Here is a 26851-nt window from a genome sequence, read left to right on the forward strand (position 1 = left end):
TGGAATTTTACTTTCGTGATTTATTTTTCTTCTCTTAGCGTTATTTGCGTATATCCATTTTTTTCTATAGGGGGAAAGATCAATAAATTCCCCCTCCCGCATTTACGCGGCAAAAACTGAGTATTTACTACTCATCAATCCGCAAAGAAAGTAAAGATTAAACGTCAGTCTTTAATTAAATTAAATTTAATTTAAATTCAAAGGTGTTAAAGGGAAGCACGATTTAAACGACGCGTGAATAAATTTTTAAATTTTAAACCTTGTTTATTTTTTGTTGAAAATTAAATTCGTTAGAGATTCGCGACGTAAATCGATAGGGAGGACGAGAGACCTCTTAATTTCGACATGTTTTGTATTTCTCTCGTATAACGATATAGAAAAATACCGCGGTAGCGTCATAGATTGGAATGCCAATCCAATACCATTTCATGAGCTTTTCATAACTGCGATATAAGTTTTCCGCTTCGGCGATTCGCTCTCTTTGAGTCCTGAAACAATATTATTTGTTATTTGTATTCATAATCTCGGAACCGGGGGGACCATTTTATTTGATGTAAGATGGAAATTGCCCTTTTTCTGCTTCTGTTGATAGATCGCCTTTTCTTTTCGTTTTGCGAAACATTTCGCGCGTGTTATTAGCTAAGTTTTCAGATTGCCCGAAGCTAATGTCGAATGCTATATCGACACGGATTTGCATACGTTTAATTTCAGATTCAATTTTAATGACATTATTACAGGTTCGATCGTGACAAATAATTATTTGAACTGGAGGGATTGTAACTGATTAGGTTTTTTTTTAAAATTATGTTGGAATTCTAAGAAATAGTCGGGTATTGATTGTAAGCAAAAACTTGTAAGGGAAACGCAGAAAAATTTGTAATTTTAAGAAAAAAAACCTCTGTCGTGAAAATGCCATGGTCTAATTTTTCGAATGTGTGATGCCCTTTGGGCTTTACAAAACTCCTCCCGCATCTCATTTTAATACTTAAGATTTATTTACTTTCACAATTTATACCATCTCAAACACAACGTTATCCCTATCTCAATCTAATCTTGCTCTTGACTGATGTGATAATAACTCTCTTTTATACCATTTTCCATTCTACTTATGTCTAGGTGTGTCACTGTTGCTGTTTAATGTTACAGTTGCTTAGTAGCGTACTTCGCAAAACAATACTTGTAACATTTGTCTTCCTACTTCCTACTTAATTTTTTTCATCCACCCTTCCTCTTCGGGGCATTTTGTAAAAATAAGTAAAACGGTTTTACAAAAACAGAAGCTACTTAGTCTCTATAAAATGGGTATGGACATTAGTAATTATTAAATTACAAACTACACTTTACATTATCCTTATCTAAAACTATACATACGGGGTGTCAATTTTAAAACTTGCAGTCGGCCATATTTTCCAAAGTAAAGAAGATATTGAAAATTGCGCAAAACCGTTTCGGGGGTATCGAGGGGGAACCAGAATGACGTTATGAGTGACAACCCCCCACCCCCTTAACCCCAACCCTCTTCAAAAAAACCTTAATGGCAACCTCATACTTGTGACACATCGTAAATCTTTAGATTCAAATCTTGTGGTGGATTATAAAGTAAGAAGTTTCTTTTTCTTGTTTGTTATATTTTTCATTATTTCATTCGTGTCATTTATTGCATTTATATCGGTTAACCTATGCTTTATTTTTAATTTCTGAAAGTTTTTCCATAGTAATCCCTGAGTTTTGCTCGAGATTTTCACTTGGCAAAATTATTTTAATACGACTCTTATGATTCTTATTGTTATACTGAATCAAGACGTTTAGTGTTGGTTATTTGCAATTCCAATTGTTTTCTATTCATAATTTTTGTTAACGATGTAAGTTCCCACGTTCTCAGTTGATCAGAATGTGTGCGAAGGTCGTCACTATAAATATTTATTTGGAGGCCAATGTTTTGACATTGAACCCGTAACTACATCTACAGGATGGTGACTTGCGTAACGCATCATAGGGATTTCAATGTAAAATTCATAACATGCGATTATTGGCTCCCCAAATTATTTAGAGCAAAAATGTATTAAAGTTTTTTGTAGAAAAAAATTTTTTTACGCCAATTAACCGTATTAGTTTTAAATTTTTTTCATATAAAGACGGAAAATTGGAAAAATAAAATCCGCATCCTTTTTCAATAATCTGCGATGCCATGGAATTTTCTAAAACAAAAAAATGTCCAGTATCAATTAGCAGCAGTTCGAAATTGATTTTATGATCGATTTGGCTACTGTCTTGGAGTTAATGGTGGCTTATTGCGAACATTTATTGTAAATTGTTATATGAGGAAACCATTTTTAGTAATTTGGTCTTTCTTTATGTTGAATTCGTTGTTCTAATTATAATACTTTTTGATAGAATTTGATTTGTTTTATAGCAGACATTCCATGGCATGACGGATATTGGCGTAGTTTTTGTATTATAAAATTCCATGGCATCACAGATTATTGAAAAATATGGGGGTTTTATTTTTCCAATTTTCCGTCTTAGTCCGGGCTATATAATATTTTTGTATGAAAATAAATAGTTATCGGGCGAAACCGGGTTTTTCAGGCAGGTGGAATGAATAGAATTTGGGAAAAAATAATTAAAACAGATGAATTTTTCCGCGGGTGAAATCACGGGGGTTGAAAGGGGTGGAAAGTGGTATTTCGCAAATTGTGATAAAAATATTGATTTTAGACGAAAATGTTAAATGTAAAAGTTATAGAGATTAAAAAAATAAGCAACTTTTGTATCTGCACTATTTTCACATAACCTCCAATTTTCCTAGAAAAACCGGAAAAACTGTTTTTTTCGTTTTTTATTCATATTTTTGCGAAAAAATGTCGTAGGGATTTGAAATTTGGAGGTAACATAACCTGTTTAATGATAAAACAGAAGATAATTGTTTGGGCCCATATAGTTGAACCGTTTCCAAGATCTCACGATTTCTGTAAAGAAACCACCTCTTTTTCAAGGGGATGAAAAATCTATTTTTTTTCATCGTACAGAGGTGCGCGGGGTAGCAAAATTTTCGGGAAGACTTACATTTTAATAATCAAAAATAAAAAACATTATTCCAATAGAAAAATTTCAAGAAAAGCGGCAAAAACGGGGGGAACAGTTTTAAGATACACCGTTTTTTACAGTAGGTAAATAGGCTTTTTTGCAAATAAATTAACGTGTTGGATCCGCGCTAATAAAAAGTTTTGGAAATCTGTCTTCTCTCTCCTCTTTAATGTTGCTAAAATATTTTCATTTGTTTCCCAGTGCCCAACTGCCTTAATTAAAACATCTAATTACCCGACATCCGCAGTTCAACCGCATAAAGCGAGAAAAATCTAAAAAAAATAATACACCCCTGTGGGTTCGGGGATAGAATAGGCCTACTCTCGCCCTGGAGATCGTAAAAGGCGATCAATGGGCACTAAAGGTGACAAGGCCAACCATCTTTAGTACTTACTCACCAATTGATTTTTTTAAATGGAACACCCTATATATTTTTAGTTGTTTCGATGTCATTTTTTAACCTTTGCATAGAAACCTATTCATTTTTTTGTTTTTTTTTGTCAAATTATTAATTTTTTCCGAATAATTGTCCATAAGCAAGCCTCACTTTGATAAATCGTAGCGGCCTTGATTTTAAAGTTAAGAAATACAATTGATCAATAATGTTAATCTGAATAAAAGGCAACACTTTGGTAATGAGAAAGTTGGATTTAGTTCTACAGGGTGTTCACAAAAAATAGTAACATTCACTTCAAAGGTTCAAAACTATTTTTTATATACGATAGTCTTTTGTGTGCTCTGCAATTTTTATATGGAGTCTCATGTGTTTAAACCTCGTAGTTTTTAAGTTATTCAATATTTTTCACACACATAGTTACACATTAATCATAAACCGATGTAGTCCGTGATAATACAAAATAAAAGTATGCCAGAAAGTGTCACAAATAAATTATCTGCTGCAAATAGACTTCCTATTTCGTAGTAAAATAAGATTAATTAAAAAGGCGAATTTCGAAAAAGATGAACTAGTATTTTTAAATAATCTCATTTTACTACGAAATAATTAAGGAGTACACTTGTAGCAAATCATAGATTTATGGCACTTGTTTACTGTCTGCCATTGTTTGGTTTTTATTATCACGGCCTACCTACTCCTATTTATAAACATGTAATTAATGTGTAAGTATAACGGGCGATCAAAAATGAGTTGCTGTCGAGTAGCCTTTGGAAGTTTAAGTACGATTTCCCATGGGAAAGGGAAAGAAAAAGAATTGACAGTAGCATTCTAAATATCGACAAAAACGTACTTTTTTGTAATGGAAGACGTTGTAACATTTCATTATACCTACTTATAAATGACATTTTGTCTTAAAAATACCATGTGCAAAGCTGAAAATTATACAAATAAGAAAAAAAAGGACTTGACAATTCCTTGAAGACCTTATTTATTTTAAAACAACTAACGAATTCATATAATCCTGAATCAAAGCCACCTTGATAGGTTTGTTATTTTTGACTTTAGAACAATATGACATTGGCAACTGTTGTTGACAATGTAATTCTATCCATTAGAAAAATGTGCTTTTTTGCGATATTTTGGGAATGCGACTGTCAATTGCTTTTTTTTTGTTTTCACCATTGTAATCAGCGCAAAAAAAAACACCCTAGTTCTGTAATTTAACCAACGTTGCATCTGTGTTTATAAAACATAATTTCCAACAAAAGTGTAGATACGGAACAACGTAAACAACAATTTTTCTCTTTTCCGTCATTTTAAATCGCAATATAACTAAAAGATAGAAAGCGAGATCTACTACTACAGCTCTAGAAGAATCCAAACCGCCGACTTCGGGCGTGGGGCAAAAAAATAGACGCGTCAAACGTATCCATTAAGTCCAAGGGGAACGGGAACAGTAAAAAACAGGATTTTATGTTTTACAATCGAACAGAGAATTTTATAACATTGTAAATTAATGGTAAGATTTGAGTTTTGTATAGTACAAAAACCATTCGTTTAAATATAGGGATTTTCCATTGAACAATCTATTGGTGAAAAGCAAAAGGGGTTTCTTTTTAAAGAAAAATTAAATTTATGCAATGAGTACTCTAATAAGCCCTATTGACTAGACTAGACCAAGTTTCGACTTGGCCATCATGGCAAACTTTTCTTCGTTAGAAAACATAGAAAAATTCGAAGCTAATATGCGGAAAAACGAACGTTACTGTCAGTTGAAATGCGCCATTACCACATTCATTTGTTTTCCAAAGCATATACTTTTTTCTTGGTGATATTGGGATTGACCTCTGTAAATATCGGGTGGTTAAAAACGAGTTGCTGTCAAGTCGCCTTTGGAAGTTCCAGTTAACTACGATTTCCAATCTAACAAAAATTGCAAAGGTAACTCGACAGTAACTCATTGTTGATCGTATAGTATTTGCCCCGGCTGGCCTCTTGTAAATTCCTTCATGATGGAAACTGGTCCTTGAGAAAATTCGCTTTCTGAGCATAATTCAATGGAGGGTCTTTCTTGTATATTCGCATATTGATATACGTCGGTGTGTTGAAAGATAATATTAGAATTAGGTACATTAGCAGTTATTCCAAAGGTGAGCTTATCTGAGAACAGAACTTTCCCTAAGGCGAATAATATTCTATGTTCTGGGAGGGGGGTAACTTTGGGTCTGGGGACTGGTTTTCTTGAGGGAATGTATTGTGAGGGTGAACTTTCGTCAGGGAACTTTCTGGAAGGTTTAGATGAGTTATTGTAACGTATTGCACCGTAGTTGCTTCAAGCAAACAGGCCCTTATTCAGGGTGGAGATTTTGTCTGGAACACTGAATATACCTACACCTTCAAAGCTGCAATTTTAGCATAGAAGTATTTTTATGGCGTATGCAATTATAAAAATTTTGCTACGAATCTACGTACTTTGTGGTTAGTGGCCTACTTCTGCATTTTCTCAAATGGTATTTACTACCAAGTTTTCGTTACATATTGAATACATAGAGAGTACAGTTTTTGGATTTTCGAACAATAGGAGAAGAAATTAGACAAGTGTACCCTCGAGTGTACCTATTGTCTCTTAACATATACAAAATTTTTCTATACGAAAGTTGTTTAGCATTTTATTTCCCATAATAAGGCAGCATTCCATTGTTTTTATATCAGAAAACAAATGAATAGCCAAAAACAATTGAATTTTTTTAAATAACAATGCACACTTTCATTAGGCTCATTTGATACAGATTTTTTTGCAATGACGTACCACGTTTAGCACACGTGTAGAAAAAATTCATTTTTATTTCAAGCTTTTTGTGATAGATTATGGCAATGCCTTTATTGAATGGTGAACATTTTGAACATTAATTGCGATGAAAACCATTTTACTGCTAATTTCGTTTTGTCTTCAAGGTTCAATAAGAAACCTACACGTTCATTTGTTTTATTTTGATGTAGGATATCTGGATTAATGTTATTGATCTAATTATAATAAATTTTTTTGAAAAATTTCTTGAATAAGGGTATTAACATGTTAAATCATCGAAAAGAGAAAAAGATTTCAATCACAAATGTACAAAATGTGCTCCATATTTCGTAGTAAAATAAGATTAATTAAAAAGGCGAATTTCGAAAAGATGAACTAGTCTTTTTAAATAATCTTATTTTACTCCGAAATAAGGAGTACACTTGCAGCAAATCATACATTTATGGCACTTGTTTACTGTCTGACATTGTTTGGTTGTTTATTATCACGGATCACGGCCTACCTACTCCTCTTTATAAACATGTAACTAACGGGCTATCCCCCCCGTTGCTGTCGAGTAGCCTTTGGAAGTTTAAGTTAAGTATGATTTCGAATGTAAACAAAAATTCCAAAGGTAACTTTTACAGCTTCCTACGATTTTGTTCCACCCATTGAAATGGGCAATCAGACGGCCGGGTCGAAATGCAGGATCGCCATGTGGTGCGCTTTGGATTTCATAAAACTACTCGAGCTTCTCACTCAAATACTTAAGATTTATTTACACTAATTACTCACAATTAATTTATTGTTAAACAAAAGAATTCAAGGCGATGTGCTTTTGTCTTATATTACGGCCGTCAAAGTAGGTAGGTAACACAATTACTTACCTTGATGTTATCTTATAGACATTATTCCATTGGTAATCTTGTAATCGATATAGCAGACTGATTTGGTTTTGGTTTGACGCAAGCAATGTTCATTCATTTGTGGTAAAATCACGCAGTTTGCACTTGCATAAAATTGCAATAAAATCATTCAAACTCGGATTGTTTTAAAATGTTTATTGCGTGTTTCGATCAAAGATAAACTAACAACAAATAATTAGCCACATTAAGATTTTCGGCTCGTGCTCGACCACTCATTTTCATTATACTCGCACGAACAAAAATTATAAGCGAAAATCGATGTTCCGCGCGCGTATACAATTCGAAAGAATTTCTCCACCCTTACCATATATACGAATTGCAGAATTTTATGATTGAAATTTAACGAATCGAATAATGATGACCAGTCGGAAAATTTTCTACGGTAATGGAATTCGTTTGCTCGAGATTACGAATTCCGGGGGCGGTATTTTGACCGATGGATGGCAGTTATGCACATCAGAGAAAAACGCATCGGATATAATCAGAAATTTTTATTTTTTTGATGATGACTACAAGGCACACACACACAAACATAAATATTTACAATAAATACAGGCGTTCATCAGCGATTAGGATTCATACAATCTACAAATTGGACTCTATGAATAAATTTTCGATCGCACTATATCGAAATGTGTTTGTGAAAACTGAAATTCACTCGTAACGTAAAGGTAGTTGTGACATTGATTGTCCGAGAGCGTATACTAGCAAAAATCTGAATTAGTATACAATAACACTATTGAAAAATGTGCTAAACGTCGCTAGTCTACAGGTATGCGTAGGTACCTCACCCTAATCTAAGAGATCCTTCTAACAGTATTGGATTATAAAAATTAGTTTTTTGTGCAACATTAACTCATTCCCACTTTTTATCATTAATCCAAGTTCGCACAGACGAAAAAGTTACTTGTATCTACATATTTACGACACATGCGTTATATACAAGCCTTCACGTTCTACATGTGTTTACAAAACATCGAAAAATCAGTCTTAAAATAAATACAAAGAAACAAAAAATCTTATGTACAGGCGTATACATGATATAAATACGATATTCTAGCGCTAAACATTTATATAATAAAGTACAAACGCTCGAATTTTTGATACTAATAAGGGTATGTACATTCGGAGTTTTCTCTCTTAAGGAAGATTTATGTGGCGGTACTTGTGAATAGAACCGAATTTTTGTAATAATTTGAACGTTCCTGCAGTGGAGATTTGACGTCCCGTTCCACCTGCTGGTGCCTCGATTTTCTCTCCATTTCCAGTTCTTGCGCTAAGGATTCTGTAACAAAAATTGTGTGTTACTCTAATGGAACTGCACGGAGAGAGGTTTCTTGATAGTGATATGAACTAAGTAATACGAAGTCGTGTCCTATTAGATTTCTACGCCCCCCTCCCCACGCTTTCCCAAAACGCGGCTATTATTTCGGAATAGCGCTCAAGATACAATCGTCCCCCCCCCCCCCCTTTTTAAAATAAAACACTAGAGATTGACATAGCGCGACTCTCGCACTTTTCTAGAACTCGGTAGCTCGGTCTCATAATCTCGTCCAATGAATATATTCGTTTCTGTTGCCTTGGCCCTCCAATTATTCGCCATCCGGATTTCGCCTCCACAGTCGGAAAATTAGCACGCAATTCTGGTTGTGGGAATTTTCGTCCCCAAGAAAACTGGTCCAGAACCAGATGGAACATGCGCCTCTCCCTACGACTTATTCAAGAAAGTGTTCTAGGGCTCAAAAAGGAACTTTCGTCTGTTTGCCTGTCAGTCCGGACCTGTTAACATGATAATTTGAGAAATGGAGGCAGTTTCTTGCTTCTCTCTCAATCGGTAGTACTGTCTCATAAGTAAGTTGCACTATTTTTAGCACTAGAACCGCGGAGCTTTTCACATACCTAGCACGCGCGGTCAATTTGATCGCTATGTACTATACAGGGTGTCCATTATAAATGGATCTTAGTATATATGTATGAATACAAAATTGTTCTATATGAAAGTTGTTTAACATTTTATTTCCCATAATAAGGTAGCACTTAATTGATTTATTTCAGAAAACAAGTGAGTAACGAAAAACATTTTTTTTAATGGCAGTGCATCTTTCATTAGGCTCATTTGATTGAAATTTTTTTTCTCTTTTCGATGATATAACATGTTAATACCCTTATTCAAGAAAATTTTTCAAAAAAATTTATTATAATTAGATCAATAACATTAATCCAGATATCCTACATCAAAATAAAACAAATGAACGTGTAGGTTTCTTATTGAACCTTGAAGACAAAACGAAATTAGCAGTAAAATGGTTTTCATCGCAATAAATGTTCAAAATGTTCACCATTAAATAAAGGCAGTTGCATAATCTATCACAAAAAGCTTGAAATAAAAATTAATTTTTTCTACACGTGTGCTAAACGTGGTACGTCATTGCAAAAAAATCTGTATCAAATGAGCCTAATGAAAGTGTGTATTGTATTTAAAAAATTCAATTGTTTTTCGCTACTCATTTGTTTCTGATATAAAAACAATGGAATGCTGCTTTATTATGGGAAATAAAGTGCTACACAACTTTCATATGGAAACATTTTGTATACGTTAGGGGCAATAGGTACACTTGTCTAATTTCTTCTCCTATCCAAATCCAAACAAGTTGTAAATCAGCATATGCATGATTAAAGCGCATTTTTGGTAATGCAGGTCAGGATTTTATTAGCGAAGTTTAAAATTATCGATCTCACGAGTAATTTTGGCTGCGTTAAATAACTAATTTTATTTAATTTCAATTGACGGTACGTCTTCATTTTGTAAAACAAATCACAAAGTAAATAATAAGTTTTTATACTGGTAGCGCTATCTAACGGTTAAATTATAGCACCTCCGAAACCCATATCGAAACTATTTTCTTCAATTATCGATCTCACAAGTAATCTAACTCAAAATAGACTAGTGCCTGCACATCTACACTATAGCAGAAAGCTTTTAGTGAAAATTTGAAGTCTCTAGCTATTGTAGTTGTGGAGATCTAACGCGGACAGCCGGCCTGCCAGCAATAACGAATATAATAGCGTATTTTTTTCAAAAATGCGCTAAAAACTGTACTCTCTATGTATTCAATATGTAACGAAAACTTGGTAGTAAATACCATTTTAAAAAATGTAGAAGTACGCCACTAACCACAAAGTACGTAGCAAATTTTTTATAATTGCATACGCCATAAAAAAACTTCTATCCTAAAATTGCAACTACGGTGCAATACGTTACAATAACTCATCTAAACCTTCCAGAAAGTTCCCTGACGAAAGTTCACCCTCACAATACAGTCCCTCAAGAAAACCAGTCCCCAGACCCAAAGTTACCCTCCTCCCCGAATATAGAATATTATTCGCCTTATAGGAAAAGTCCTGTTCTCAGATAAGCTCACCTTTGGAATAACTGCTAATGTACCTAATTCTAATATTATCTTTCAACACACCGACGTATATCAATATGCGAATATACAAGAAAGACCCTCCATTGAATTCTGTTCGGAAAGCGAATTTTAACAAGGACGAGTTTCCATCAATGAAAGCATTTACAGGGGGGCGGGGGCAAATACTACGCGATCAAAAATGAGTTACTGTCGAGTGAGTTACCTTTGGAATTTTTGTTTACATGGGAAATCCTAGTTCCAAAGGCGACTCGACAGCAACTCATTTTTGATCGCTCGATATTACAGGGGTCAAGTGTAACATCCCAATATCACCAAGAAAAAAGTATGCTTTGGAAAACAAATGAATGTGGTAATGGCGCATTTCAACTGACAGTAACGTTCGTTTTTCCACATATTAGTTTGCTGTTTAATTTATTTGTATAATAATTAGTGTTTTTGTCTTGTTCTGGGCCCTCAATAGGCTTTCGCCCAATTACAGAGTAACCCGTATAATGCTTTTTAGAGGTGCCTCTGCAGAAGGTCTTAAGTTGTTCTATACTATTCCGGTATTTACCTTGCGAATTAGGAAAACTGCAGGAAAACCTAATTCGGAGTAGCCGACAAAATGCTCGAAACTGATCTAAGGAAATTCCCATCTTTACCACAGATGAAAAATTCACCTCAGCCCTTAAGCTCTTAAGATAAAGATCTTGTAGCAACCGGGCGGACGGATAAACGGACGGACACACGGACGGTTGGAGGGACGGACGGACAGACGGATGGACAAAGTAACCACAATAGCTCACTCAGATTTACCACTCATTTTGTCATACTGAACTACACGAGGCTTTTGAGAAAATCAACTACGACTTGGAAGTTACCCGTGATTTTTGCCAAAAACATGCTTTGCAGCTTAATCCCACTAAGTGTAATGCCATGTTATTTAGTAATAAGTTAACAAAATCCCAAATGCCCAGAATGCACATTAATAATCTGGCCATCCCATTTGTGGATAAATGTAAGAATCTAGGCGTAATTCTTTACACATCCCTTAGGTTTAGACCTCACGTTACAATGTGCATTCAGAGAGCATTTTTGAACTTGAGATTATTGTTTCCCCATAAATTCTATTTGAGTACTTCAATTAAGTTAATGTTATGCAACTCTCTGGTGTTATCACATTTTGCTCACTGTTCCCCGGTTTACTCATCCTGTATTACCCATGATACAACGCATAGTATTCAACGTGTTCAGAATTCTTGTCTCCGCTTTGTATACGGAATCTCTAAATATGACCACATTACTCATAAGTTAAAGGACGCTAATTGGCTATCAATGACGAGTAGACGGCATCTCCAAAATGCTGTTTTATTTCATAAAATCATTTCCGATAAGCGGCCACCATACTTATACAATAAGATCAGATTTAGGACTGACATTCACAATTTAAATCTTAGGCATAGAGGGCTACTAACTATACCTCAACATAAAACAGCACTATTTGAGCGGTCATTTAGCTACACCATTGCTGTGATGTACAATGCATTGCCGTCGCCTCTTAAGAGTTTACCAACTCGTCAGTTCAAAAAACAATTGTTTAACTTTTATTTCACTCTTTAATTTGATTTCGTGTTACTGTTGATTATTCCTGTTCGTATTGTCTTTTATCTTTCAATCTGTTCATTCATCATTTCACTATACTTTAGTAAGTAGTTATTCTAAAATAATTTTGTTTTCTTTCGCTGTTTTGCTCTGTACAAATATTCTCTGTTTTGTCATGGTGTAGATGGAAGAGCAGCGTTTTGCTGAATCTATGCCATGAGGTTCTAAAAAAAATTTTTTTTTTTGGAATAAATATGATTATTATTATTATTAGCTCATTTTTTTTATTTTCATGGAAATTTGCTAAAAATAATTACATGACACACCCTATACTTTTACATAAATTGACAACAAAATTTTAAAATTTAATTTTTCAACAGAACATGCATGGGTAACTAGATCTTGATGAATCAAATGCTATGATGGCGATACATTCAAATGAATTCCTTTTTTTGTCCACTATCTCATTCCGTCCAATGGGCTTCTACATCTAGCGAACTATGGAAATTCTGGTAACAGATTTACGATAAAATTGACTCGTGTAATTTTATCCAACCACCCTCAGTCTTAAGAACATAAGACTAAGCCCTTAAATTAAAAAAATTATACATGTAATTGAAGCTGAAGAATTGAAGGGTTTCGACTAAAATATTTTCAGTTTTATGCGCCCCCTGACGATTTTGTCGAACTAGTCAATAGTACTCATTGCATAAACTTAATTTTTCTTTAAAAGGAAACCCCTTTTGCTTTTCACCAATAGATTGTTCAATGGAAAATCCCAATATTTAAACGAATGGTTTTTGTACTATACGAAACCAAAATCTTACCATTAATTTAGAATATTATAAAACTCTCTGTTCGATTGTAAAACATAAAATCCTGTTTTTTACTGTTCCCGTTCCCGTTGGAATTTCGGAAAATATTCTACTACGTCAGAAACCTTCGCGGGCATACGTAATTGATTCCTTTGACCGTCTATTTTTTTGCCCCTCGCCCGAAGTCTACGGTTTGGATTCTTCTAGAGCTTTGGCGCCATCTATGTATTAGTTATATTGCGATTTAAAATGACGGAAAAGGGAAAAATTGTTGCTTACGTCTTTCCGTACACTTTTTTGGAAATTATCTTTTATAAAAACAGATGCAACGTTGGTTAAATTACAGAACTAGGATGTTTTTTTGCGCTGATTACAATGGTAAAAACAAAAAAAAAACAATTGACAGTCGCAGTCCCAAAATATTGCAAAAAAGCACATTTTTCTAATGGAACACCCTGTATAGGATATCTTCACTAGGTATAGAATTACATTGTCAACAAAAGTTGTCAAATGTCATATTGTTCTAAAGTCAAAAATAAGAAGCCTATCAAGGTGGCTTTGATTCAGAATTATATGAATTCGTTAGTTGTTTTAAAATAAATAAGGTCTTCAAGGAAGTGTCAAGTCCTTTTTTTTCTTATTTATATAATTTTCAGCTTTGCACATGGTATTTTTAAGACAAAATGTCATTTAACTATAATGAAATGTTATAGCGTGTTCCATTTGTCGATATTTTAAGAATGCTACTGCCAATTGTTTTTCCATTTCCACCATTCCAATCAGCATAAGTTCTTGATTGTATATCTTGTAAGTTAGGGTGCCATTCTGATCGTTGAAGAACACCAAAAGTACCTATTTCTTTACAAAGAAACAAGTTTCCAGCGGGAAAAAGGTTTCCCCAAGAGAAAAGCAAAAGCCGCTTAGTCGGATACGTATATGTTAGTTTTTAAGTTTCGCATCGTTCATCAAGGGAAGGGTGTAAATTTGCACAACCCGCAAATACAATAAATTCAAATTTATTACGTTAGTAAACTCCACTCGAGGCCTAAATGGGCTAAAATCTGCGTATTCATGAATTTGTGTGTATCAAGATTATGATTCGTCTGAGAAATGTTGGTGCGACACAACAGTTATCGTCTTGTGAGATATTGCTCCCGTTTTCTGCTAACTTACTACGCTGCAGAATAATTTCCCTTGAGTTCCGCTGTTTGCATAATATGCCTTGTTGTTGTGCTCTATAGCTTTAGCAGCCCACCTTGTTTGTTATTTGCCGCAAATAATTACGGAACGTTCGCAATCTATACGAGCCATAAACCGTAATTCGAGAATGCACAAAAAAGTAAAAAAAATTCACTCGGGAGGGAGGGGAGGCGATATAGAAATGCCCTCACGTACTCCAATTAAGTTCGACTCCATTCGTAAATGCGTGTTGGTAATACCTTGTATGGTAATTAGACACGCGCCAAAGAACTATTATTACCGCTATTACCACTAATAGAATCCATATTGAAATTTGTTAGAGGTTAAAATGGTGACGGATTTTCGTATCATTCGAATCGGTTACGCTCAGATGAAGAAGTGATCGTTCGATATCATTTCCGTTTGACACACATTCGATTCGCCTTTCAAGCCGTGTCGAATTCAAAATGGAAATCGAAATAGTCATTCTCGAACTCATCAGCTACCGAATATTACCTTATCTATTGTTAGCAAATCGGCGTTTAATTTAAATCTCCCGATCGATAACGGTTTTAATTGCATTTTCGTATTACCCACTTGTCAGTTGGCGATGTAAAAAATCGAATAGTGACGAGGCGCGTTTCGGGAACGCGCCCGTCTTGTTAAAACTTGGAATTAATTTGGCCGGGAAGGTATAAAGTAATCCATATTAATCTGTAACGTAATTCAATCAAATCCTTCCTGATCGGACATGCGAAAAGTTTTCCAAGACAAAGCGCGCGTAATGGCTCCCTCGGCGGCGATGTGCGAGTCGACTTGTCCAAACTCTTGTAAGCGGGACCTGGCGGAGAGGATCCGTCCCAAAGCGCGTGGACAAGAGGAAGCCTACCACACATACACACAACAATATTAACTAATTACCTATTCATTACGGCTTAAAATGGCAAGTTGGTCCTGAATTATTCCCAGCCCCGGAGGCCAAGTTCCGGAAGTGAGGTAAGACGCAGAAGCTCGCCGGAAGCCCTTCTAATGGACGTTAAAGTTGCAAACGTGAACTTATGCTTTATTAGAATTGATTGGTTTCTGATATAATCGTTGTTAAATTAGTTCGCATACGGAGAACTTAGGTACAAATTTGTTGTCAGACTTCATTAATTATATAACAGTTTTAATATCTCTTCCACATCGACATTTCGAACTTCACTGTATTTCCTCTTTGTGTGAAAACAAATTGAATTAACCTCCGCTTACGGGCCCAAACGAGTTTCGTCAGAATATGCAAATTATCCATTATTTGGCATCTTGAGAATAAATCTATGCTCCCCCCCCCCCAAGTGTTTTTGGGCACAATGCAGCAAAACGGTACTTACTCAAGTGACGTACTTCCTCAATATCGTATAGTTTTCACGTCTACATTTTAATCTAATTTTTAAGTGTATAGATTACTCGTGATCTACCCTTGAATCTATAAGAATACATGGAAGTTACAAGTGGCAAAGTATGAGGGGTAGTTTTTGTATTCTCTGTACTAGGCTATTTTGAATTTTTAAGAAATTTTTCATCGTGCTGTTTTTTAATCGCATATGCCTTGGTAACTTGTGTGGCAATTAATAAAACAATTGCAACATCATTAAATTAACTGTCAGTTTGTGTCATTGCGCGTTGTTTACTATACGATCAAAAATGAGTTGCTGTCGAGTCACCTTTGGAATTTCTGTTTACATGATAATCCTTCTTAACTTGAACTTCCATAGGCGACTCGACAGTAACTCATTTTTGATCGTATAGTATCATTGATATTTATTCAATGGTAGTATACAACCCGTGACGACACAAACTGACAGTTAATTTAATAACGTTGCAGTTGTTTTATTAATTGCCACACAAGTTACCAAGGCATATGTGATTAAAAAACAGCATAATGAAAAATTTCTTCAAATTTAAAAACAGCCTAGTCCGGGGAATATGTATCGAAATGTTTAAAAACGAATACTGGAAATTCCTAACAAAACAATGAAATTCTTGAATAAATGTTGGCCTGTATTAATATACGGGAATTATTCCTTTTTACCTATTGCAAAAAATTGCAGGACTCTATGACCGTTCCCTTAAAAGTAGTTCAACACGGCAGAAGTGAATCCAGACGGACGGACGGACAAACACAAACAATAGCACATTTTTTTAAATTCTTAAATGCGTTAAGAACTGCCACTGGTCAAAAACAATTTAATTAGGCGTGTTATTAGGCCGCATTTATAAGAAAAATGATTTCCTTTTGAATCAAAGCATTTACTTCAAATTTTATTCGAAAAAAAAAGAAGGATGCTAGAAGCAAAAGGGATTGCTCCAAAGGAAAAGGTTTTACTTTTTTTAAATTCGTAAAAAGTGGCATTTGCTTTAAAACCGAAGGAAGTTAATTCACTTTATTTATACAGGGTGGTGACTTGCGTAACGCATCATAGGGATTTCAATGTAAAATTCATAACATGCGATTATTGGCCCCCCAAATTATTTTAGAGCAAAAATGTATTAAAGTTTTTTGTAGAAAACATTTTTTTACGCCATTCAACCGTATTAGTTTTCAATTTTTTTCATATAAAGACGGAAAATTGGAAAAATAAAACCCGCATCTTTTTCAATAATAATCTGCGATGCCATGGAATTTTCTAAAACAAAATGATATCCAGTTATCAATTAGCAGCAGTTCGAAATGGATTTTATGATCGACTTGGTTACTTTCTTGCAGTTAATGGTAACTTATTCGAACATTTATTGTAAATTGTTATATTAGGAAACCGTTTTTAGTAATTTGGTCTTTCTTTATGTTGAATTCGCTGTTCTAAATATAATACTTTTTGATACAATTTGATTTGTTTTATAGCAGACATTCCATGGCATGACGGATATTGGGGTAGTTTTTGTATTATAAAATTCCATGGCATCACAGATTATTGAAAAAGATGGGGGTTTTATTTTTCCAATTTTCCGTGTTTATTATGAAAAACATTGAAAACTAATACGGTTGATTGTCGTAAAAAATACATTTTTGCTCTAAAATAATTTGGGAAGCCAATAATCGCATGTTATGAGTTTTACATTGAAATCCCTATGATGCGTTACGCAAGTCACCACCCTGTATACACGCAATTGTAGAGCAAAGGTGTTTAGTTTGCGAGATTCTGTTAAAATTCTAACTGCCCATATGGTGCAAGTACGCGCACGAAAAGTGTACAAAGAAAGGCACACTCCACGTTCGACATGTTCTGCAAGTTTGCTGCATTCCGAAGGTTTACCTTTAATAAAAGGTTTGGGGTCTGGTGAGGTGCAATAGGAAATTAGTAACAGAGCTGCATAATAGTTCTTATTTAATAGCAGATATTGAATTGAAATTCTTTAGATTTGAATGAGTAGACTAAGTATCTCTTTAACTGTAAGGGTAGATAAGGTAAAACAACGGATGCGCATTCCAATGACGTCTGTCATTCTTAAAAAAATGGGACGCGGACCACGAAATATAATGAAGTTCAGAACAGAATACACTATTCTTTCCATAGAAACGACGGAAGAACATAAACTTGCTATTTTGCATTTTCAGAGGTTTTATTAATAATTTGTATGGCTTTTGTTATAAAATAAAGTTTTCTATTATAGACGACGACCAAGGGAAACATTTTTCACTCGATGGTTAAAAGAAAACATTCCTTTATCGTTTTGTATAATAAACAACTATTATTTATTAAATAATTTAAAGAAAAAAACATTTTTTCTTATCGTAACCAGAGTGAGTATCGTGAGATTCATTACATTTATCGTCAGATTTGTTTATTCATTACCGCATTTGCTGAAATATACAAGTTCGTTCGCCGAAATACTCTTATGGCCCAAAATGAATGTGCAGAACGTGAATCATAAATGTACTTTGTTGCAAGAATTAATATCGTCATTCTAATTTTGAGTGTCTTCGACATTTTAATCATCCACTCCCTTATATGATACGATTCATTATCATTGAATTCATTCAGTCGCTTTGTATGCAAAAGATTCAATCTGTGATTTCACGCGGGAGAGACAATAATAAGATTCAAATCGTTTTGCCTTACGGCGTCCATTTCGAATTGAGTTTCGGAGTGTGGAATGAGAAAAAATTTCAAATTAGTCATATGGCTCGATTCGGTATATTCTAATTTATTTAAAACAGTTACATAAATAAATTTCCTTACATAGAGGCGCGCGCGCGTGCTCTTCTATGCCTAACTGTAATCGAAAGGCACAACAGCAAAAAAGGCGAAATTTAATTTCATCCAAGCTTCTTCGGCTTAAAGGGAGGAAAAATTATTATTTTATATTCTCCCTAACAGTACGGCGACAACATTTCGTTATGTTTTAATCCACTTTAGACTTTATACACGTGTCTTTTGGCTAAAGTTTATTCAATTTTATGCTTCGTCTACGCGGTATTAGTATTTTTCCCTTCCTTTTAAAAATTCGAGCCGCTGCAACTATAAACACCTCCGATAATTAAAGCGGGATGATGAGAGTACGCACACATATACAGACAAGTAAGCGAATCAAAGCAAGGAAGTGACATAGAAATAACGAGGCGAGAAATTGAAACAGTAAAGATAACATCTCGCTAAATAGCCGCGGGTTAAATCCGTGTTGAGGATAATGGCATTTCTGTGGAACTAAATTAACTCCCCCTTCGCCCCCAACTAAGCGGTTTGTCTGTCTGTCCATTTTGCTCGTACCTTTACTTACCACCCTTAGCGTCCTTCTTCCTAGCTTTTGATTGTGTTGTTTTATTCGAATGAACCCCGCTTATATTGTTGTCACTTCGGCTTAACCGGTTTCAATTTACATTTCATTTTAGGTGACGAAATTACGACTAATTTCAATTCGTGAAAATTGTCACGGGGGAGAGAAATGCCGACGCCGTTTGATGGTATAGTTATGTACAATAACCTCACTTTGCTTGTTCCGTAATCGAATTGCGCTGCGATTACAATTTACGGGGTGAAATTATTATTTTTGCCATTTACCGACGAGTGCTAACTTGCAATGCTATGCAAGTGAAACACAAAATAATGTAGAATGCTTCCTACACTATTCAATTACTTGTTCGCTTTCCAACATCAAAGGTTTGAAGGATGGCATGTTGCTTGAAACGTATGAAGACTAATAATACGCAAGGCGAGAGGTCTTATTATACAGTTGGATGTTATTATGTGTAGGTACCTTACCTTGCAACACCTGAAATATTCACCCCTCGTATACTCTCCCTGCGAATATTTATATAAAAAAAATGTCCATTCGCCGTTCAAAAAATGGTCTCATTAATTTTCATATTTGTCCCAAGTAAATTCACCACTCAAAAAACCCACTCGCCCATACAATATATACAAAAAAGATTGGGCTACTAGTTCAAAAGTTACAGCCCTTTGAATTTTCTTTCGAAATTGGTTTCTAGTCTATAACTTTTGATTGAGAAGTCTGATCGAAAAAGTACAAATTGATTTGGATTCTATGCACCAAAATTAATTAAAAAAAGTGTTTTCCCCAGAAATTTTGGTGTAGTCGATTTTTGGTAAAAAAGGAAGGTTATACCCTGATTTTCTCATTCTTTAAAAAGCTCGGCAAGTACTCCAGGACCAAACCAAATTGAGACTTATTTATGAAAGTAAAAGGAAAGACACCTGGGTAAATATGATTTTTCGCTGCCGTTATGACAAGAAAACTATTATCAAATTTTGGAACTTCCTGAAGAAGCAGCATCTATCGTTCCCAGTGAAAGAAAATTCAATAACAATCATCGTTATCGCCACGAAATCATCCGTATACTCTATTACTATTCATAATTCTGGGGGTCTTCTATGCCCCCCCCCCCCACATTCCCCGGTGCTAGGTTCGATCGCCTTTTACAGAAAACTGTAATGAGAGTGGTGATGAGGGACACGGTTTTCGGGGAGAATTGAACACCGAGTGTCTGGGGGTTTGCGACGAATCTACGTCCTTTAAAGTCGTGGTTAGTGGCGTACTTCTGCATAGCCAAGGAGGTCATATATTTTTTAATGGCAACTGCTAGTTTTCATTACATATTTAATATAGAGAGAGTGTTTTTAGATACAGCAGTATAAAAGGCGTGCACTCTAACAATATGTAATAAAAATTAGTGGTTGCTATTAAAAAATACATATACCCCCTTGACTCTGCAGACGTAAAAATCTGTTGTTTTGTAGATATATTGTGTTCCCGACAAAATTTTCACCCTGTATAATGGAGATGAAGATCTTCCCTTTGTTCCTTATTCATTTATAAAGCATCGCAAGTGTCTCAGATAGTGCTACTGGATACGCCACCCGCTTCCTTACATATTCACTGCATATTCTGTCCAGTTGTTGGACCGAGGGATGGCATTTTTTTCACTTCTTTGCAATCGATTGATAATTTCAATTAGTATCTATTGAATACGAATATAAAAATGGGATTCTTTGTACAGGGTGTAAATCGAAAAGTGGAACATAGGCGTTTAACATGGGAAATTACTTTTTCTTTGCGCAAACGTTTCCTAATTATTTTACGCAAAAATACTTCAAATAAAAGTTATAGAGATATAAATTCTGCATCTAAATCATGTGAAACGATTATTCTACCTCTTCATGTACGCGAAAAAATTAATTATAAAGATTCTGTTTTCACGAGTTTTTAGTCTAATAATAATTGTAATAATAATAATTGTATTTATTGTTCAACAGAAAAATATTTCCAGTAACAGAAAAATTTAGTATAAACTGCAGTGTAAGAAATATCAAAATATCACACAAGAGAAAAAAAAACATAATAAAATAATAGTATAAAACATTATAGAAAAAAAAAAGAATGAAGAAACAGAATATGTTAATTAAATTAATAATTTGCAGATGCCATGAGTGGAAGAAAACCTAGAAATCAAGGGAAATGAGTAAGTGATTGGAATTATCCATGTCTAAGTAGCCATGGACTACGTTTTTCTTTTATCATAGTCCATGGCTACTTATACAANCAAGAAGAGGTAGAATAATCGTTTCACATGATTTACATGCAGAATTTATATCTCTATAACTTTTATTTGAAGTATTTTTGCGTAAAATAATTAAGAAACGTTTGCGCAAAGAAAAAGTAATTTCCCATGTTAAACGCCTATGTTCCACTTTTCGATTTACACCCTGTACATAATTGAAGCATGATACAAGGCAAACCAAACTAAAAATCCACCAAGAGTATACCTATAATACAAAGAGTTGTAGCATATTATATTGTTGGTACATGTTATGTCATAATTTTTAGTGCCTAAGACCTAAAACTAGTACTTTCAATCCTACAGGGCGTAAACTAAGTTTATAATAACCTATCTCTCTAGTTTCTTTTAATAAACAGGCTGTATGCATATTAGAATGATAATATATTTCATATTAGAATGATAATATTTTTTAGTTTAAACAAAGATTTTTAGGTGGGGAACCACTAGGGGGCCAAGAGACACTAAATCTACTACATTTCATGTTTAATTATGTACGGGGGCCTGTTTAAAAGTGTCAAAATAGATCTCTTAAACATACCTGAATAATTTTGCCAAAAAGCGGCCCCAGTATTCATGAGATCAATCCCGGCATAACCCCAAGGTTTTACATCTGGAGGTGGCGGCGGCGGCGGTTCCCTAACGTTCTGATTATAGGCGCTCGCAGGACTCTCCACTCTCTCCTTTTCCGCTGCGCTCGCATGCTGCTGCTGTTCCGTCCTGTCGCCTCCTCGTTCGTTCGTCACGGCGTGATTCGTCGACGACGCCGTCGTCCTGTTGCCGACGCCGCCGCTCGTACGTTGCTGCTCGTTTTGTTGCGCCAATTTCTCTGCAAAAGACACAAACGCTCAATATTTATTCGTCCCTAATGAGTATGTTTGGTACAAGGCAACTGTCTTGTAATGTGTTGAGATCAATCGCAAGTTAGAATCCCGCAGGGTGAAAGTGGCAGGGGCCCGAACCCCGCTGATTGACAGCTTAAACTTACTGAACAACCGAAATCTATCCAAAGCACACTCGATCGTTTAAGATTTTCTAATATTATAAGATTAGCAACCTCTCAACCTTAGATACGTCGAAGTTTAACGCGCACGGTGAAAAAAACAACAAGTTGTAATTTGCTTTGCGGGGAAAAGGAGATACCTCTCGTGAAGCTTTTCGAAAACCATCAATATTCGATATTAACGTGTCAATTTTAAAATAATTCTCTTCCTCGTTCTCACACTTTCTCGAATCAAATGTGTAATTATTTTCCCGGGCACATCAAACTTGTCATGAAATGTAAGTGCAACTTACTGCCCACGCAGATTATTTAGCATAGTAGACTAAAGCCATCTATCGAAGGGGAAAATACATTGCCATCGATATGTGCAGTGCACGCGTATTATAAAATCGATAGGCCTTATTTCACTTTCAAGCGTCGACTTACACAAGTTTACGAGCGTCATACATTCTTCGTGCAGTCATTTTCAAATATGTGGGACACGAGGACCGACCAAAATATCTTCAAAGACGAACATTATGAAACTGCTTTGATAAGAATGTTTCGCGTAGGTGTAAAGGACGTAAAACTATGCTGAAGGAATCATCCAAGTAAAAATTATGGGCAAGCCCCCCGATAAACCACTGGTTAAAGTGGCTTATAGACAAGGATTTTTTTCTTTATATGCAAACGGTTTCAATTGACGACAGAAAAAGAGTGAATCAAAATCGCGAGAAATGCGAACCCTTGTCGGGTTTACAGGGGTAGTTTTTACAAAAGTAAAAGCAGCGTGCGATAGGTGGTGCTATAGTAAATTTAATCGTTTCGCTTAAAACGGGTAAACATTCGGGTAAGGCGAAGCAAATAAATTTTGATTAGGTGTATACCATTTGCGCTTTTCCGTTTCCGATATAAATAAAATAATTGTTTAACGTTTAGAACACTCAATTAGTTCATTTTTTCGAAATTCGCCTTTTTTAATTTAATTAATTATTTTATTACGGAATTGAAAGTACACTTGCAGCAAATGATTAATTTTTGACACTTGTTTACCTTCTGGTATTCTTTTGTTTTTTATTATCACAGCCTACTCCGATGTATAAACATGTAATTAATCAATGGGTACCTAGGTAATTTTGTGAAAAATATTGAATAAACTAAAAACTATGGGGTTTAGGCACAGGCCCTTATAAAAATTGAAGAGAATACAAAAGACGATCGAATAGCGAAATAAAATAGTAGTAGTTCCATTTGAAAAAGAATAGTTATGGCACTTTGAACCAATGACAAACAAGTAAAAGATGCAGGATGTTCTATTTAAAAAAAATCAGTTTTTTATCAATACCGTAAAAATGGGACACCCTGTACCCTGCCCTGTACATTCAATACTAATTTTTGTAGATCCGTAACCATTGCACAACAGATTTTTAAAAATATTTTTATGAGCTATGAAACACCGACGCACTGTTGCAGGACCCTGTATATAACGAAATATTATAGTATTGAATCGAAAATGTTTAGTGGCTCTTTAAAAAATGGGAAATTTTTAACTTTTGCCTCTTCTGTTTCAATAGGTTCCCGACCCCTGGTTTAGACTATGGTAAAAGAAGCATTAAATACCTATGTGCTTAAGATAATTTTCAAATGGTCCCCAAAATGGCATTAAACTTAGTTTTTCATTGTGGCAATTAAATTGTATTGTTGCTGTGCGCGATAAATAAGCCATCCTGTCTTTGAATTAAAAAAAGAGTTATAATTTTTGAAACATTGGGAATCTTTTAATACACGCGTGGTTACGTCACGAATTTCCTTTTATCGTGCGTAGTACAGAAATTTATTTCATAGCAGAAGCCATAAAAACAACAGTCAGCTTAAATCTCCCGTTGTTTCATGGAAACAATATTGTTTTCTGTTCTGAACTTCAATTTATATCGTGCTCCGCGTTCAATTTCTAATAAGAATGACAGATGTCATTAGAATGTACAATCATTGGTTTCCGAGGCGGTTAAAGAGATCACTTTAACCACTCTCAATCATTCAAACCTACTAAAATGTCAGTATAACATCTGCTATAAAATAAAGTGATCTACAACATTAAACAATTAAAAAAACCCCAGCAACTAAATTATAAGAGAAAATAAATCTTCATTGATGTAAAATAGTATTAGAAGACAAAATGCTTTTCATTTTTTTCGGAGAATGAGTACCACCATGTTTTCTTTCTAAGGGATGAACGTTTTGGGGAGGACACTAGCACCCGCGGATCTGGGGGGGGGGGTGTATAAGAGAGGTTTGATGACCTTATCTTGAAAGCAACGGTCATAGCAGTTTGGTGGGAAAGGTAATCAATTACTTCTGTGTGCTGGGGGTATTCCATACCCCACAGACCCCCTGGTGCTACGCTCTTCCAAAATGCTTTTCATTATTTTCTGGAGAGTGCCATCAAATTTTCTTTTTCTATACGCGAGAGCGTTTTGGGGGAGAACGTAGCACCCGGGGGTCGGGCGGTATGAAATATCCTCCAGCAAGGAGAGGTTTGAAAACCTTATCTCGAAAACGACTGTCATGGTAGCTTGCTTATGGAATTCTCCAGATAATAATAATGTGGGAGAACGTCGCATCGGGAGGTCTGGGGGGTATGGAATACCGAATACCCTCCAGCACACAGATGGAATTGATTGCTTCTCCCTTAAAACTACCATGCCAGTTGTTTTCGAGATAAGGTCATTAAACCTCACTTTGCTGGGGGGTATTCCATACTCCCCAGACCTCTCGGTGCTACGTTCTCCCCCAAAACGTTCATCTCTTAAAAGTGATTACCTCTCACTTCCTTCTGTGTTGGTGGTTATTCCAAACTCCCCAGACCCCCCGATGCTACGCTCTACCAGAATACTGTTAATTATTTTCTAGGGAGTGCCATCAAAATTTCTTTTTTTATGAGTTTTAAGAGATGAACGTTTTGGGGGAGAACGTAGCACCGAGAGGTCTGGGGAGTATGGAATACCCCCCAGCAAAGTGAGGTTTAATGACCTTATCTCGAAAACAACTGGCATGGTAGTTTTAAGGGAGAAGCAATCAATTCCATCTGTGTGCTGGAGGGTATTCGGTATTCCATACCCCCCAGACCTCCCGATGCGACGTTCTCCCACATTATTATTTTCTGGGGAATTCCATAAAATTTTCTTTTACTTTTTCATATAGATTTCTAAAGAATGAACGTTTTGGGGGTAGAACGTAGCACCGAGAGGTCTGGGGGGTATGGAATAACCCCCCCCCCTCCCCCCGAGTTTGGAGAGAGAGGTAATCAATTCCTAATGTGTTCTAATCCCCCTCCCCCAGACCCCCGGTGCGGTGCTCCCCTATAGTACTGTTCATTATTTTCTGGAGAGCCATAAAATTTTATTTTTCTAAGAAATCTTCCATGTACGAGAGTTTTAAGGGATGAACGTTTTGAGAGAGCACATAGCATCGGGAGGTGGGGAGGGGGAGATCTCGAAAAGAACTGTCATGGTGGGAGAGGTAATCAATTTCTTTTGCTAAAGGATTTTCGAGTTCATTTAGATGGTCTACATTTTATTTCAAGAAGGGAAGTTCTCCAAAAAATGAGGAACTTTGATTTTACGGTGGTACATTTATAAAGATACAAAAAATTGGGTCGTGCTAGTTTAATGTACTACGGTTTTGGAAAATTTACTTTTAACTAACGAAAAATACGAGCTTAGTTTGTAATGTGCCATCCTGTATATCATTTGTAATCGTTGTTTCGGATATAAGTATTTGACAGAAAGTTGATTTATACGTCAGGAATGGCATTAAGCGGGATGGATTGTATTTGCAATGCACAGCATCGGAGTACATATAAAAGTTACAGTGTAGGTTTCAAATAAAAATGTAAAAAAGTGTTTGGATTTATACAAAGTTTTTGAATTTTACGTGTAATTGATCGTCTTTTTTATTATATGGTTAATATCCGAAAAGCTAGTAGTTTTAAAGATAATAATGACAGAAAAATATACAGGGTGTTCCATTTAATAAAAGTGAGATTTTTAATATGAAGTTTTGCAACTTTGGACCTACCAAAAAAACACTCTATAAGCTATTTTTTTAATGTTTTATAGTAGATGTATTTATTTGACTTTTACTTAACCCAGGATAGAAGATATAAAACCTGGAACCAAAATTTAAGTAATATAAGATATACTGACGCTTGCAAAAGCCCAATTTTTCTTAAAATTCGAATTATCTTTAAAACTACTAGCTTTTCGGATATTAACCATATAATAAAAAAGACGTACAATTACACGTAGAATTCAAAAATGCATTCAAATACAGGGGGTTCTATTTAAAAAAATGTACCATTTTGGCGCCCTACTTTGTGTGTAATTCCAGATATTTTTAAAATGTGGGGAATAGTCAACCATATCATAATACAAAAGCACTCTATCAAAAAAATCTTATCTTCAAGGCATTAAGTTACTCCGCGCAATCGTTGACTCGCCCTGTACAGTAAATGAAACGTATTTCCACGCTACTATTTCTCCGTGAAGATGTACTCGTATATAACGAAACGGTCGGCCTCTGAAAAATTCAATCGTTTTACTGTTAAATACA

General features: G+C 35.2%; 1 protein-coding gene across 1 annotated transcript in view; it reads right to left on the minus strand.

The window, feature by feature from the left end:
* Positions 1-7708: 7708 nt before the first annotated feature.
* Positions 7709-26851, minus strand: part of LOC116169160 (dachshund homolog 2-like) — a 119212-nt gene continuing 100069 nt past the window's right edge. The window contains exons 6-7 of the mRNA XM_031485185.1: positions 21800-22087; positions 7709-8483 (exon numbers count right to left, since the gene is read on the minus strand). Of these exons, the coding sequence (XP_031341045.1) occupies positions 8350-8483; positions 21800-22087 (422 nt within the window). The 3' untranslated portion in view covers positions 7709-8349. The remainder of the gene's footprint in view (positions 8484-21799; positions 22088-26851) is intronic.

The sequence above is a fragment of the Photinus pyralis genome, unplaced genomic scaffold (assembly GCF_008802855.1).
Source record: "Photinus pyralis isolate 1611_PpyrPB1 unplaced genomic scaffold, Ppyr1.3 Ppyr1.4_LG4, whole genome shotgun sequence".
Taxonomy (NCBI): Eukaryota; Metazoa; Arthropoda; class Insecta; order Coleoptera; family Lampyridae; genus Photinus; species Photinus pyralis.